This window comes from Hippichthys cyanospilos, chromosome 6, assembly GCF_059441005.1.
Source record: "Hippichthys cyanospilos isolate Australia breed blue-spotted pipefish chromosome 6, RoL_Hcya_1.0, whole genome shotgun sequence".
Lineage (NCBI taxonomy): Eukaryota > Metazoa > Chordata > Actinopteri > Syngnathiformes > Syngnathidae > Hippichthys > Hippichthys cyanospilos.
The window spans coordinates 2,020,010-2,037,151 of record NC_142374.1 but is presented as its reverse complement, the minus strand read 5'-3'; the positions used below and the strand labels follow the sequence as shown (position 1 = coordinate 2,037,151).

The 17,142-nt window shown below is 39.0% G+C and overlaps 1 protein-coding gene across 1 annotated transcript in view; it reads right to left on the bottom strand.

Annotated features, from left to right (window-relative positions):
- Positions 1-4,458: 4,458 nt before the first annotated feature.
- The window catches only part of agbl1 (AGBL carboxypeptidase 1), an 81,412-nt gene continuing 68,728 nt past the window's right edge, over positions 4,459-17,142 (bottom strand). The window contains 7 exon segments of the mRNA XM_088416550.1: positions 4,459-4,557; positions 4,559-4,703; positions 7,186-7,340; positions 9,526-9,639; positions 9,777-9,839; positions 12,925-13,056; positions 13,297-13,426. Coding sequence (XP_088272676.1) covers positions 4,459-4,557; positions 4,559-4,703; positions 7,186-7,340; positions 9,526-9,639; positions 9,777-9,839; positions 12,925-13,056; positions 13,297-13,426 — 838 coding nt within the window.

The following is a 17,142-nucleotide window of genomic DNA, read 5'->3' as shown; positions in this document are numbered from 1 at the left end:
AGAATGATTTCACATTTGAAATATCTTCATTTTTAACTTTTTAACATTTATGAAAAAGAACATTACCCAGAACAGCGATGGAAAAATTTGAACATCCATTGTATGTGTGTGTGTGTATGTGTGTGTGTGCGTGTGTTTGTATTTGTGTATGTATGTGTGTAATTGTCCAGTCATTGACAGTTCCTGTCTTCTTGTCTCATCACTGTATGCGGTTTAGACAAATTACCTGTTTCTAGCTGTGATCATTGCATTGTACATTGCATTTCCCACACCTATTGTTGACTTTACGATCGTTGTTACTTGGGCAGATCTGACACCTCTTTCAATTTCAAATTTCAGACTCGGAGGCCAATCTGTAGCTGCCTCGTCATCAGCCAGCATCTGTAGGACCTTTTCAACTGTGTATCTAGCAGCCATGACACCTTGGATGAGTAATGTTTTCTATAGACCAATATGTAGCTATATAAATACGTACTCTCTCTCTCTCTCTCTCTCTCACACACACACAAACACAATACATATAGTAACGTTGGCTGTCTTGGTTAGGGTTAGGTGTTAGGTTTAGGGAACCCCTACATCAAGTAGCACACAAAGTACCTGTGTGCAATGATCACAGCCAGAAACAGGTAATTAGTCTGAACTGCATACAGTGATGAGACAAGAAGGCGAAAAAGAGAAAAGAGAGAGGAACTGACAATGACTGGACAATCACACACTACATACACACAAACATGCATACCAACGCACACAGACACACATTCAAACACTAAATGGATGTTGGCATTATTCTATTGCTGTTAATGGTAATTTTTTGGGTTAGAGTTAACCCTAACCCCGAGCTAGTGTTACAGTAGCTAGTTATAATGTAGGCTAGTTTTGATAAAGAATAACAACAGTCATGAAAGACACACACACAATATTATATGAAGATAATACTTACACGTATCAACTCTTGCTGTGTAAAATAATCTTCCTGAGGGGTGACACTTCTGACTCTGTGTGATCCACAGTTAATTTATTCCTGACAGCCACAGTTGATAAGAATCAAAGGTTCCCATTGGATTCCATGGAAAATGCATGCAGGTCATTTTTGGCCCACTTATGGAAACTCGGGGTAGTGTAGGAATCATTTTGAGTAGTTATTATACATTTGCCATGATAGTATATATTCGCAGCATAAATGAGTGTTTTCAGCTTGGGTGTGGCTACAAGAGGTCGACTCGACTGCAGAGTGCGAACAGCTGAAATGGAGACATCGACAGCAGAGCCCCTGGGAGGTGACGTCAGGACCTCTGAGCTCACATCCACTACCAGAGAATGTGAAGATTGATAAAGGATTCTTGCTAATGTTAACACATAAACAAGTATACTGTCTGCCAAGTTTACATGTAATCAAATGCCTCTGTATCATATTGGATGGGTGTTAGAAGTAGCGTTGGAGAACGAATGTGCAGTGAACAAATAAACTCTACACTCCTTCTCCCTCTCGATCCCACTCGAGAAAATTATGAAACTGAGTGCCTTTTCTCTCTTTATTGCCTAATTATTATAAATGTCTATTTGGTGAACCTGACAGGTAGTAATACAAAAACTACAATTTCATCAAGTTAAAAATGTAAGTGGAATTATATCAAAACTATGTTTTTTTTTGAGGAATACCTGGAACATGAAATTATAAAAAAATTTCATTATGAATATATTTCAAGAAAACAACCTCACTAGGTCATTTTTGACCCACTTATGCATCTAGGGTTTTTTTTTTTCATTAAATGTGAAAAGTCTTCATGCGATACCTATTATTTAAGGCAAATCTTAGTGCAGTATTTAAACAGTATTTATTTCAATCTTAAATGATTAAACCTAACACACTACAGTAAGTGAGCAGTTAGCCCTTTCCTTTTTCCGTCACTGTGGTCATATTAGCAGCGGCCTGGACGTTGATTTAGTCAAATCTGTACATGGTCTAACATGATAAGAATGGAGAGTTTGCACTTGAAATGCCATTTTATTTGAAAAGAAATCAAGGTAAGAGATTTCCAACGGTCTGGTGAACGTCTGCCCCATTGTGTTTCTGCCTCGACAATGTGTGTGCATGTGCCTACTGCCTTGACAATGTTTGTGCCTTTGCTGTTGGTGCGTTTGATAACTAACACGGCATGTCCCTGTGGGTGTAAAAAATGGGAGTTGAGGCAGGCGTAGATTACAACTTCACAGGGGCGTGCCGTGTAACTGATTAAACGCACCCCGGCAATTTGTTGTAAACAGTAAAGGAATATAAGAGTTTGAGCTTAAAGTAGTTCATTAGATGTTCTACATTCTGTGTATGAGAGTGTCAGACTAAAGTGAACAAAACAATATGGGGTGCAAGGGAGTGCAAGAATGGAATGTTTCAGAGCAAACGGTGCTAGTCGCAGGGACGAGATGACCTTGGCACCTGGTGGAAAACAACTTTGAGGAAAACTACAACCAGGAGGAGTAAGCAAGCGATTCTGCAGGGGAAGAAAGACCAATGAAAGCAAGCTAAAGTTAACTGCAGTATACACATAGCCAATAAAATAATGCCAGGATGCCTTTGTTGATGTACCATTTGCATATTGTGTAGTATAACTCATTGCTGGGCAACTCGAATGGCGAGTACGTCTGCTGGTGGCAACAGAGGCGTACAGGGCTGTATTGAGAGGGACCCGAGACCCAGGTGCTTGTATTAGATCTGCGTGTTAGGAATAAATCCACTCGTGTGTGAAAATGCCGGCCTCCTGATACCTTTCTATTGCAGAACGAGCGCGCAAATTGTTGGATGAGTGGCAGTTGGGTAAGGTCACAAATTGGAGTCAGATTACAAACTTGAGTTCATGTTGATTTAGAAATAAAATTCCAACAACAGGCAGAGGAGCAAAGACAACGTTCACCAAATCTCTTACCTAGATTTCGTTTATAATAAAATGGTATTTTGGTGTAAACTCTCCAGTGTTATGTTCAATGTCCAGGCTGCTGCTAATATGACCGCAACTGCGCGAGACTTCAAAGGAAAGAGGGAACTGATCACTTGCTGTACAGTGTATACGGTTTAATCCTTCAAGACTTGAATAAATATGCGTACTTCAGTAGTTCCACGTCTGCGGAGGGCCCGTGGCAAGTGCATTTATAGTTACCTAGTCTGTCTGGCATGCATGAAACTGTCACAGCATGTCAACGCAATACAGTATCGCTTTTTTTTTTCATCCTAAAAATCCGCGAAAGACTGAGGGCGCGAAAATCGAAGCGTGATTTAGCAAGGAGTCCCGGTGTTATTGGTGTAATTAATGAGATAAGATGAGGTCTAATATTAGATATTTAATACGTTTATATTGCATTTTGTGCGCTGGATAGATTTTCTTGTGCGCTGACAACGTGTGATCACTGCGCGAATGTGCAGCTTAGAGGGAACACTGGTTGCATCTAATGTTACTTGAGACTTATAGCATAAAATTCAATTCTAACAGGGTGATTCCACCACGTCCGCCGTGCTCCGCTCTGCCATGGTCCGCCAATTTTACGCTAGACTTGAAAAATCTGGTCCGCCGTGCACGCCGGCGCGCCAATTCCACAGTTCAGCAAGCACCAAACAGGAAAAAGAACGTGGTCTACATCTGGTTCCAAAAGCAAAATTGTGTTCTCCTTTGCTGATTGATTGAATAAAGTCAAAAGCGAGTGCAAGCTTCTGCTCATCTGTGCCATTGCCATCAAAACAAAAGGAGCAAATGCTTTCCTCCTGTTAATCGGCACAAACGTGCGGACAAATATATATTACTGTTTGAGTCCAGATTCAATTCATTCACTTCAAAGTTAAAACGAACGTTGTATGTACGTACTAACCCATTGTAATTGAAGCATGTGTAACATTCGTCTTACGTAACATATGTATTGTGTTTTCATTTATTCACATTTGTTTCCTGTTTTGAATTAATGTGTTAGCGCGTTTGATAGACGTGCGCGCAAGAGGTGGGGTGGGGGCAGTGCTAGACTCGCGCTGAAAGAAAAAAAAAAAAAGGTTTGACCACGCGCTGTTTTAGCACGGCATTCACGGCTTCACAGTGAATGGGACCCGAGTAGAGTTGCCTTCGGAGACCCGAGAAGCCCTTTTTAGGCTCATGCAATGAAGTCTTCCAAGGAAACGTAACACAAACGACTGAGTTGATGATGCCCGCGCATGCAGTTTGACTTCCCAAGGAATGTTAGGAATGCGTGAGGCTGCGCGGCGCATCGCAACGGATGTCAGACGCAAAAGCAGTGGGCGCGGGTGTTCGTCAGTCGTTGCGGTTGCGCAATGGAGCGGAAGCATGGCAGACATGGTGGAATCGCCCTGCACAAACTGCAAATTCAGTTGAGTATTGAAAAATAAGATAAAATTGAAAGCACTCTAAAACTACAGCTCAGCTCAGATCGGGTCCCATTGGTGAGGTTTTCATGAGAAGACTTTCATCTCGAGTTAAAATGGGCATCTGTGTTATAAGGTGAGGAAGCAGACAACTTAACTGTTGTGAATGAGTTACACCATCTTGCTATTTTGTTTTCTTCCATTTTGTGCTTCAGCACCACTTTCTGCATCAGTGTATGCCATGCATTCTTTTAGATCCAATCCCAAAGCACTGGCTTTAGGACTAGGCCACAACGTGGAAAATTCAATTTCTTCGACACATGGAGGCTCATCGTCTTCAAAGCAGCTGCATGAGAGAGATAAGAGATGTTTAACACTGTCTTCATAATAGATGTGTTTTTTACTGGTTTAGAAACAGTGAAGAACCCAAATTTAGACAAAGTGATAGAATAGGAATCACGAGACAAAATGTTTCAGTCTGTGGAAGTTGAACAATAATTGATTAAAGACTTATTTCCTATAATAATGTTTCAATTGGGCATTTTTATTCTTTCGTGGATAGAAGAAAAAGGTTTTATACCAAAATATGTCTTGATCGATGATTTACATGCATGTATGAGTACATAAGATTCATATAAACAGCTGTCTATGAACAAAAAAAAAATGAATCTGAAAAGACTACTCAACAATATAATTAAAAAAAATCACACTCATGAATCCAGAGGTAGGCAGTTAGTCGATACTGACAGACTGTGACCAACGTGTCAGGACAGCTGAATGACGAGAAGATTTTAAAAAGACGGACTGAGACTGACAAAAGAGTGGATTTCGTCATTTTATTCCGTCGTCATAATCCAATAAACTGTACTTTTTTTTTTTTTTTCATTTGACACCATTCGAGGAAGACAATCTGTCAGCTGCATATGTCGGATTTTGATGCAAAGATGTGCGTTTTTGTATTGGCCATATTCTTACTTATGATAATTATCGTATTGTGCCTGTTGCAACTAACAGCAGCTCATTTTAGCTGAGGTTGTTACGGCAATACAGTCATTTCAATAAAAGAAGCGAGCAGACAGAACCAACTTTCGAGTCCATCCTTGTTCACACACAGCAATATTAAAAAAAATGTAGAGAATGTAAAGAATGTAGAGATGTCTTCAGCTGGTTCAATTAAGAGTGGTCAGGTATACAGATGTGTGCACTGGTTAGAGAACTATTCCATTTGACCCGTTTATTCATTACGGTCATTACGGAAAATTCACACATTCATGAACTTGGTGGAATATGTATGGTGCGGAACTTTAATATTCATGGCAAACTAAACTGTGCCACTGTGTAATTTTTCTATGAAATAAATTTGAATGCTTTAATTTATTTAGCCCATAAATAAACCAGGAAAAACATGTTTCCTTATTTATTGAGTATGACATCAGTATTCATCATAAAATATCAACATTACTATTTGTCATAACACTTCAAGTTTTTCATTTAGTAAAAAATTCTGCTCTTTTTTATACATTACAAAATCATCTCAAGGGCCAGACTAAACCCATTTGTGGGCAAGAACAGACTCGTGACCATATTTTTGAGACCCCTGATCCAGTGGCTATATCCGTCAACTAACACTAGCTTACTCGAAATGATCATCGACGCCACAGAGCCCAGAGACCATAAGCAGTATTGTTTTCCATGCTGATGAAACTCACTGCAAATTCCGACAGCTCGTACAGCAGATGAATATGGATGGCTTGACAAAAGAAATAACGTTAGCTAACTTATCATGACCTTAGCCTGACGAGCTAGGACTTCATTTAACCTCCTCATTTCTCACTGCTTTATCCCTGCTGCGGTCAAATAACTTTCTTATAGCCATCTCAGTGTTACACTTTAAGTCAATTCAAAATAATATTTTTAACACAAAGTTGTTTATGTGGAGTACATTAGTAGTATGCGGCATGGGCGCTTTGAAGTAAATTTGGTTTTATTGATGAAATATTTACCAGAGTATAGCAAAATAGTACTGTGGCATGTGCCCCAGTGAAGTCCGTCTGGTGATGCGGCTGGTTGTAAAGGAAGCAAGACAATGCTTCATAATAAAACGTGGGAATAATGTATGAAATGAATCGCATTGGGACAATTTTATTTTGAAGTTCTCAGTAGCATGGTTGTAACAACGATCTAGTTGTCATTTACTTGATCATTACCTGATGTATGTATATAAACAAAGCTGTGTTCTTTCTCAATTTATGTTCTTTTTTTGTGAGATCAAAACAAATATGGTGGCCAAAGTTGTCAAAAATGTTCTTAAGTTGTAATGTTTTCTTTGAATAAAAAGAGTAGATGAAAAATTATAATGTTTTGATGTGAAAAAAATGATGCATCCAAAAGACACTTGTTGATTTGAAAGTATGCGCCTGGGATGCAAGGACGCAGGCAAATTAGAGCATGAACCACTTATACTTTTTTTTTTTTGCTTCTCTTCATGGCTAGCTTTATGAAGCAGTGAAAATTGTATGTATTTCTATTGCCTTATCTTTAAACCAAAACCACTACCCGGAGGAGTAAAATAATATGTATATATCACAAGTGGACTGTAATGCTTTGATTTCCCATTACTAGTGGATGGCATACAATATTGCTGGCAATGCCTCGGTGCAAAAAAACAAATTGCGGCTGTTGTTTGTCATCGACTTGGCAATTTGCTCAATTTTTTTTCCCCAGCCCAAAAACCATAATATTTTCCTGAGAAGACATCCTTAAAAATATGTTTCACTGAAATAGCTTGACATCCTTAAAAATATTTTTCACTTAAAGTAATAGCTTACTTGTGTGACTTATGATCAGGGATATTTTCCCCTAGATTCATGTGGTTGAAAACACTTCTGCCGTAATGACCACTTGTATCTATTGTCACAGAGAGCAAACTGTGGCAAAATTTCATTCCCATTTCTTCCAGCTCCCTGGTTCTTGTCTGTAGACCCTAAACACAGACAAACAGAAAGACAGTGATAGAAAGAAAGCATTTGAATTAGTAGCGAGTGCACACAAGATACACTGCATATTGCACTAACCAAAATAATTTAATGTTCTCCAATTAATTAAGGAGCCTATTCTTGCATTCATGTTTAAGTCCAACCATAGACAGTATTTGGCCAATAAAACAAAAAATAATAATAATCCTTGGAGCTTTTGATTTAACCTTAAATTCTCCAAATATAAGTGTGCAAATTTGTAGACGTCACTCCATGAGCCGTCACGTTACTGTGGTGGAGGGGTTTGTGTATCCCAATGATGCTACGAGGTAAGTTGTTGGAGTCCTTATGTCCCTGACAGGGTCACCCTTGGCAAACAAGTCCTCGTGTGAGTCCATATTGAGGACCGCTCACAGACCATATGGTTAGGATGCCTCCCGAACGCCTCCCTGGTCAGGTGTTCCGGGCAAATCCCACCGTGAGGAGGAACCATGGGCAACCCAGGATGCGCCAGCCAGGAGACATAGTCTTGTCTCTCGGCTGGCCTGGGAACATTTGGGGATCTTCCTGGAGGAGATGGACAAAGTGGCCGGGGAGAGGTTGCTGCTGCCTCCGCCACCCAACCCCGGATAAAGTTTTAGCTAATGGATGGATGGAAGTGCATCATATTAAAAAATGCAGGCCGGGGAATGCGTCATACACACACACACACACACACATATATATATATATATATATATATATATATATATATATATATATATATGTGTGTGTGTGTGTGTGTGTGTGTGTGTGTGTATGACGCATTGCCCGGCCTGTTTTATCTCTGTTAGGTTGAGCATCCACAATCCATCATTAACACAGCCACTAGAAAAAACAATCTACAGTGATCCCCCCCTACTTCGCGGTTGATGGAAAGTCTGAAACCCGCAAAGTAGGGTATCAGTTCCTAGATTTCTATGAACGCCCCAATATAGCCGCAGTAACCATAAACAATCTTTTTTTTTTTTTGTGCGTATTTTATTTCCTTTCTCCTATTATTTAACATTACATTATCCTTATTAACATCATTAAAATGTTTGTATATTCATTAAATAACTAATATTACAAGAATTTGTTCTCAGGACTGGTTATCTGCACCAAGACTCAGGTCAAAGAGCACGCAAGTCATCACGTTGAACTTCACATTTATTTTGGCTCATGTATGGTGTATCATGTAGTATCTGTTGAACAATAAATCAACAACAATGTTAAAGTCAGTCAACTAACATATAAACACTTGCCGAACTTTAATCTATGAATTTACTGTATGTTTAGCCGTCATTAGCGGGTTAGCAACAACTAACAACAACTACTAACTATAAAGTGCAACCTCTACACAAACGAACACATAAACAGAATAAACACTCATCGCTTACTAAACATAGGCAGTAGCGTGCCTTATCAACATAAATGATAATAAACTATACATATGAGCTTACGTTGTCATTCACTATGTCACCGTAACGAGCCGAATGACGAACAGAGAACGTAAAACAGGAAACGGAAATGCAACGCGACCCGACAAATTAAAGGCATGCATTTCAAAATAAGATAACAAACGTCACAAACTCTAACGCTTGAAAAACATAGTTATTAACTAATATTACTTAGTTATTTGATGAATACAGTACTGTATAATGTACTTTTTGCTTTTTTCCATTTTTTTCCATTTTTGCGCATTTTTTAAATTATTTTTTATTTTGAAATATTTTTAATTTTTCCTGGAAAAACCCGCGAAGTACTGAGACCAAGGTATCTGAGACCACGAAGTAGGAGGGATCACTGTATATACATATATATATATATATATATATATATATATATATATATATATATATATATATATATATATATACACACACACACACACACACACATATTCATGACGTACGTGATTTTTTTTTTTTTTATACTGATCACGGATCAAGTCTAACAAAACCTGGCAATCTTAAACACAAGTGTGAATTGCCATTTAAAAACCATTTGCAAAAACCAAAATTTATATTGCAAACAGTAGTGTAATACTGCTTATTTTGAGCCGAGCAAGTGTACACCTGTCAAGAGCTCAATTTAGTTTACAGGGTGATTAACTACATTCACTTTTATGCATGTTTTTGGAAAAGTCGAGAAAGTTCTAACAATTTTACAAACCTTGAATATTCCCTGGTCAAAACCATTGTAAGTGCTTTCCATAGTATAACTCCTCAGCACACCCAATTCTTTCCAAACAACAATTCTGGCAGTTGCGGAACGGGATTTCTCCACCTGTGTACAAAATATTTGTAATAATTAGGAAGTACTAAAAAGAAGGACAATGTCAGGACAAATAATATTCTATTATATTGCAAATTTTGTCACAAATGATAAAATATGGACTCAAATATGGACTATTTTGTTATTACCATATAGTTGCAGCTGTTAAAAGAAAAGGCTGGTGCAATACGATCCAAGGCCTTTGCAATGGTCTAGAAAAAGAAAAAAATAGTTTGAGTACTTGATGCTGGAGTCCTGGAGGTTTTATATCCCTCCCTGACGCAAGACATCAGACTCAAATGATCAGGATAGTTATTAAAGATCGACCAATTATCAGCCGGGTAGATTGTCAGGGACAATGTTTGCAAATTTGAGGTATATCATTATCGGCCTTTTTTTTGTTCTGACCAGCCGATATGAAAAATCAATGTAAATGTAGGCTGATTAAGGCTGATTCAACAGGACATTTTTTGTTTCAAATGATGTTAAGAAAATAGTTTCTACATTGTTAAATAATTGTTGTGTTTTGATGGCTGATTTTTGTTTTGTTTGCGTAAAGGAAACGTTTTGCCGATAGAAGTACAGTGGGGCCTCGGTTAACGAACCCCGACTTACGTACTTTTAATCTTACGACGTGGACCGCGGCGTTTTTTTGTCCCCCTCTTACGCAAAAACCTTTCGTCTTACGAACCATCCAACATGCCGGTCAGTGTGTCCGCACTATTTATTTTGCTTTGCTGCATCAACAAAAACATCTTTTCTCGCATGTCACGGAAATGCCGATATGCTATTGGTCCATTAAGGCAGTCACGGAGATGCCGATATGCTATTGGCCGGTGTCACGTCAATCACAGAAATGCCGATATGCTATTGGCCGAACGCCCTCATCTAGCTTGATGGCACGAGCTAGTCGGTGTGTTGTGAAGACTTTGCAAACTTTTATCTGTTAGACATGGCTTCTAAAATTGCAAGTGGCGGTAAAGGAAGTAGTAAGAGGATGATGACAAAAGAAACAAAGCAGGAAATAATAAAAAAATACGAAGGAGGTGCACGCATAGTTAACCTTGCTAGTGAGTATGGCCGTAACCGCTCGACAATCGGTACAATTCTCAAGAACAAGGAAACCAGTAAAGCAAGCAAGTGTTTGAAGGGTTCGACTTTCCTTGCCAGGGGACGGACCTCGGTCAACAACAAAATGGAGAGGCTTCTGCTATTATGGATTAAAGAGAAGGAAATCGCCAGGGATATGTTCTCGTTTGAAAAAAGTTCTCGTTTAAGAAAAAAAAAAAAAATCTGCGGGTTCGTCTCTGCTCCCCTCCGCTTCCACCCACCACCAGCTCAAGTTACGTCGCCCCAAAGGTAAATGTCATTTTTCCTTTGTATATTTATGTTATTTAATTTAACTGTACAGTAGATTATGTTACTAATTTTTAATATGTGTATAAAGTTGTGGTTTTTACCTAATGTTTTTGCACGCGTTGCATGCATTCACTAATTAACATAGGTTTGAATTGCCCGTCATACGGCAAATTCGAGTTACGAGCCTAGCCACTGAACGGATTAAGGTCGTAACACGGGGGCCCACTGTACTTCCGGTTTTGCCAATGATGCATTTCAGTTTCCGGGTTTGCAAACGGCCTCGCTCATTGAAAAGCAGAGTAACGCTATCTTGATGCCATCCTCGGTGAACTTTCAGGCAGGAAATAAAACGCAAGTTTCATTTTATTATATGTCACACATATGAGTATTGATATTAAGGTATATATTTGTTGAATATTTTTTATAACGAGATTGATGCACTTTTAATTTGTAATTACAATTTTGACCACACATGTGATCAATGAAGGCAATTAAAGCAGAGAACGGACCAAGGGTCTTTATTATTGTGGTTTAACTTGGTGTCACCAACACACATTGCGGCTCAGATGCAGCCGCGCCTCTCATCTGCCTGCTGTCTCCTGCATATCAGTACTGTATCAGGCTTTTTTTTTAATGCAACCGGCCTTATCTCAACACAGTTTTGAATGACAGGGTCTTTGCTATCGCATGGTAAATATAACATTAAATAATGAAATAAACTTGAGGCATCCTACATGTTGCAGTAAGATAAGCATGCTGAGTCGAGCATATGTAGCTTCCCACTTTTTTTTTTTTTCAAACCCTTGTTACAGATGGATACAGATGAAAGTGAGGTCTGGCAGTATTTAATTTGGTCAACAACACCAGGGAAGGCTGCCTGCAAAACATCCAATCGTGAAATCAGCAAGGGAGCAACAATAATAAAAAATAAAAACACCACCAACCTGTGGTCCCACCTCAGGATTCATCATCCTGACTTTCATCAAACTTCAAAGACAAGTCATTGTAGGTATATTTAACTTCTAATGCATTTTCTCTGGAAAATTTTCAGAGAGCTATTTATTTCATTCAACTTTAAGAGGTGTTTCTGAGGCTCGGAAAATCAGAGACTTCTGGAGCTATCATTTTCTATTTGTGTGATTCAATAAATATGGTTTAGGCATTTCAATGAAGTTCAGTGTTTGCATTACAGTGATCCCTTGTTTATCGCGGGGGTTACGTTCCAAAAATAACAACACGCAACGTGAAATCCGTGTAGTCAGCTTTATGTATTTATTTTTTTTATTTTACAATGCAATAATGAACTAGGAGGAGCGATTACTACTAGCAAGTTCGTGAAGTGTGCATGTGTGCTGAGATGAGCGCACACGGGCGGTTACAGGAGAGACACAGGAGAGACGAAAGCAATCTTTTGGATCCTCTTGCCTTTTGTAATAACTTGACAAGTGAAAAACCAATGCAGTACAGCATCAATATTTTATTTCTAAACAACAGTAAAGCCCCTGAGTCAATCAGGATTCAGAGCACAATGCATTGTAAAAAATATCCACACTGTAAAAAATCTGTGAAGCAGTGAAGCCGTGAAAGATGAACCGCGATAGAGTGAGGGATCACTGTCTTCAATTTTTTACTCCAAATGAATATCGGCTCCAAATATCGTTTATTGGCCTCCTCTAACAAATAATAATTGGTTTCGGTCTTGAAAAACCCATATTGGTCAATCTCTAATCGTTATCCAGCTTCTGCAGATATTGCTGATTGTCTGATCATTTCAGCCAGGTGTGTTGCAGGAGAGGGACCAAAAAAAACATCTAGGACACCGGCTTCGGGGACCAGAATTAGACACCCCAGACTTAATGCAACAGTGGCATTTTAGGCAATGTCACTCTGAAAAAAATAAGGTTTGTGTTGAAATCAAATTATTACAACATGTCTTACCCTATATCCAGGGTCCTCTTTCAGTCCAGCAGTATCAAAGGTAGAACCAGATTGCCATAGAGTTTCTTTTACACTGCAGCCATACAAAAACACATTCTTTTTTCGAGAGTGGCCGTGATAGTCACAGAAGACCTGAAAGAAATGACGAACATCTTGAAATGTGACAAACAAACTCAAACAGCATTAACATTGAACGACAGTTTATTTTTATTTTATTTTTTTTGTGGGGAGTGGGTAGTGAATTTGTTATTAGCCCGAACAATGTTTTCAATTTTGAGCTGTACTACAATGAACAGAAATAAACACAATTGCTTGTTGGGGACATAGCATAAGGTGTTACATGTCTGGTACGCAAGAAAACATTGAACTTACCAGGGGAGTTCGTCCAATACTGTTGAGGTAGTAGAGGAAGCCTTTAGTATGGTAGATAGTTGGACATAGAATGGGGTCTGGTTTACACCACTGCCGATTCAAATCCTCTCCATTCAGATCACAGCGATTCCTGAGGTGAAACAAATTAATGAATTATGGTTGATTGTATTTAGGCTGCCTGAATAACAAAATGTAAGAATCTGTACTGATTGCTATTCTTTCAACTTTGCACAATGGATAAAGTACAGCCATGCGAAAAATAATGTATGCAGCATTGGGCATTTTCACCAAAGAATTGGCATCGTGGCGAGTCACACCAACCATCTCTGATGTGGTATAAAAAGTGTGGCATCTACAGTACATCAAGCTGTCACACACAGTAACAGTGACAGTAAGTTAGCTTATTTTGAAACAGCACATATCCACTGTGTGTTGTTTAAAAGTCAAGTGTTCACCACCAGCAACAAGATGTGTTCTGTGGAATCTCTCCTTAGGGATGGTGAAAAATAAACTATACTACTACCAAAGGTGAACAAGGAGTCACTAAGGAATTCTATTTGCTCATGTGAAATGCAGTCTCCCAAGCAAACTCTCATACTCTTTGTGCTAAGGTGTACTGTAGACTTCACAGACGTCTGGCTGTGTTAAAGCAGAGAACAACCAGCTACCAAGGGATAAAGTAAAACGATAGCTACCTTACCACACCCCAATCACCTGAACATGCTAACAGCTGTCGTCAACTATGCCAAAGAGCTTCAAGTCAAATGTTTGTTACATAGTTCAAAAGATATTTGCACAACCACAAAGTAGTGTTGCGACATCTACTCAATAATAGGTCTCATGCATTTTTTTTTTTTCAATACATTTAGCTGACAAAATGTATCTTCCAAAATGAAGCTGGGCAGAATCACCCTAAGCCAAGCAAAGCACGTGGAAGTCAGAGGTGGGCATTTCGTCAGCACTGACAGAGTGTCCATCAGTAAGTCACCGAGATGGGTGCCCGTTTTGCAGCTGATTCGACGAATGACGGGAATGCAAAAAAAAAAAAAGGTGAATTAAATATGTCGGAATTGCAATTTTCATCCGCCGTCATAATCGCCGGAATAGACATTAAATCAGGTGTCCGTCAAGATGTCCGTCAGCCCGCCACGACCCATACTGAAATATGATTCTACTGACTTGGATGATTATCTGCTATATATTGCTGCATCTTTACAGTACAAAACTGCAATCGGTCTGCAGTCAATGTGACAATGGTCACTTTACAGTACAGAGTGAATGAACTGGGTTGCTTCAATTCACTACTTGTCATTCACAGCTATAACACAGATGACTTTACCAGAGATGTATGTGTAGTTACTCCCTGTCTTGGTCCTGGTTTCAGGTTTCTTGCTGACAAGATCATTCTGGGATGCATTTCAAATTTCCAATGAATGCAGACCAAATTTACATTCTTTTTCTGATTGTCTTTTGGGCAAGAAATGCAAGATAGAAGTTTTTCAATTTAATGTAGTACATTTAACCACAGCAATACTTTGTTTCAGTTGCAGATGTATCTGACAGATGAAAATTCTGACAAAAGCTAATGAAACAGTCTTGTAAAGTTGTAGGGCAGGCAGTTATAAATGAGAACTGACATCCACCATTTGAAAGCATGATAATGATTGCTAATTGCACTCTCGTCCCCCGTATAAACATGATGGTGTATTATAGCACTGAGTTAAACCTGGCTGGCTTTGTCTTCCTGTCACACTTTTATTACTGTGTAGTGTTTCAATTGCAGTGAACCACAGACGTGGTGTTAACTTTAAGTACTAAAGAAAAAATACAAAGAAAAAAAAAATAGTATGAGTGGAGACAGAAGTAGACCAGTGCCTAACGAATGACAGACCAGAAAAAAAAAGGAAAATGTCGCCCTCTAGTGGTGACTGATGGTTGAGCAAAAATACACAGACGGATTGACGGACCAACGATTACAATTTTGTATGGCTTGGAAAAATGACAGACCGACGATGAAAAAAAGGGGCCTGGGCTCTGACAAATGTCGAACCAGCAACAAAAAATGTAAGTCACCCACCTCTGGTGGAAGTGTGACCCAAGGCACCCATGAGTGATCAAAATTGACAGTAGCAACAACTGAAGCAACCTACCCAGTGCCCAGCCTCCAAGAAAGGGACATAGGGACTAATTTGACATACTTAAGCCAGTGCTTCTCAAATAGCGGGCCCCCTTGTGGAGGTGTGAGGTGTATACGCAGCGGCCACTCGCTCTCCCGACAATGCGTTGTCTTGTGTACATGTAAAACGCAAAGGATAGTGAGAAACGCTATTTCGATTCCTTTGTATGTTAAGCACATGTGAAGAAATTGACAATAAACTTGACTTTGACTTTGACTTTGATGCTGGGGGGGACCCCAGGTAAAAGGCTTTGTTTTTGTCATGGGAAGTGTAATTGCAATAAAATAAGAATTTTCATCTCTTTTTTTCCAGGGATGATGTATTTAGTTATTTTAGTTCTGTTTTAGACTAAAATGTAATCTGTATGAATGCTGTAAAATAATTCAGTTGTTGAAAGTTGATTTATATATTTTTTTATTCTTTTGTTGATTTTAAAGAGGATAAAGTTTAAGTTTACCCACTCAAGTATAGTCAGTGCATTGAGTGTGTGTGGGAGGGGGATTTTTCTCTTTCCTAGGGGGGGGTTGGCAAAATATAATTGAGAAGCACTGACCAAGCCAACACTTTATCCCACTGCCCATGCAGCAGACCCCACCCTCACTGTTAGATTAAATGAGCTAATACTCGCCAAACCCGATAACTAAAACAAGAACGAGAGAAGGCACGTATCTGCTCATGCATGAGAACAAGACAGGACCACGTAAGGCTGCAGTACTGCCACGCTCTGAGGCACTTCCCCGTTCCCCCTAGTTTTATTATCTTAGAGATCCCTAGGTTACATGAAGGTTCCGGCCCTAAAGGGTAGAAATGCATGGGGGAGCAATATGTGTGGCCAGAACCCAGAATCTTGTAATACACATTTGTGAAAGTTGAGTGCGCGCCTGTGTGTGAGTGGCACAATGCAGTATGCAGCAACATGTTCCAGTAAGTCAAACGCTCAGGTCCACAACACTTCCTCAACCAATTTCTTCTTTCCGGGGGAGCCTTCAGGTGACCCTGGGCCCTGGATGCTGTTTGACAGGGCCCTAAAAAGACTTCAAGAACCGTTAACACTAACATGACCCGGAACGCATCTGACATGTGTGGGACATGTTACTACCCTAATATCTAATAAAAAGGTGTCAAATGTATAATCACCAAGTGAATTAACAACAATAATAAATCATCTCAACAATTAAGAACATCTGATCAATATAATTGCTAACACATGATTGATTGGTACACGTGCTTTACTCAACTGAGTACTACTGATTGCTGTATTAATGACTTCATTTAACATGTCATAATTGATTGGCACACCATTGATTAATTACTGATTTATTACGCAATAAAAATAAAAGGTTTATTACATTTCTCTAACACTCACCATAAAACAAAACAATATGGTTTTTTGCTCTAAACCTCTCCGTCTTTAGCTTGGTCAGATATTTCTCCAAACTGCTGAGGATGCAATGTACGTAGAGCCTTTCCATCTTTCCATTTATGTAATTTACACTATTAGCAGTAATTACTCGTGTCTCTTTTCAGATCACAATTATTACTCTTCAAACCAAATGACTGAAAACCCACAATAATCTTAAGAGCAAGACACAAGATAGTAAAATAGTAAAATTCATTAAGTTATCCATCTTGTAATATTTATCCTGTCCAGGGTCATAATGACATGCAG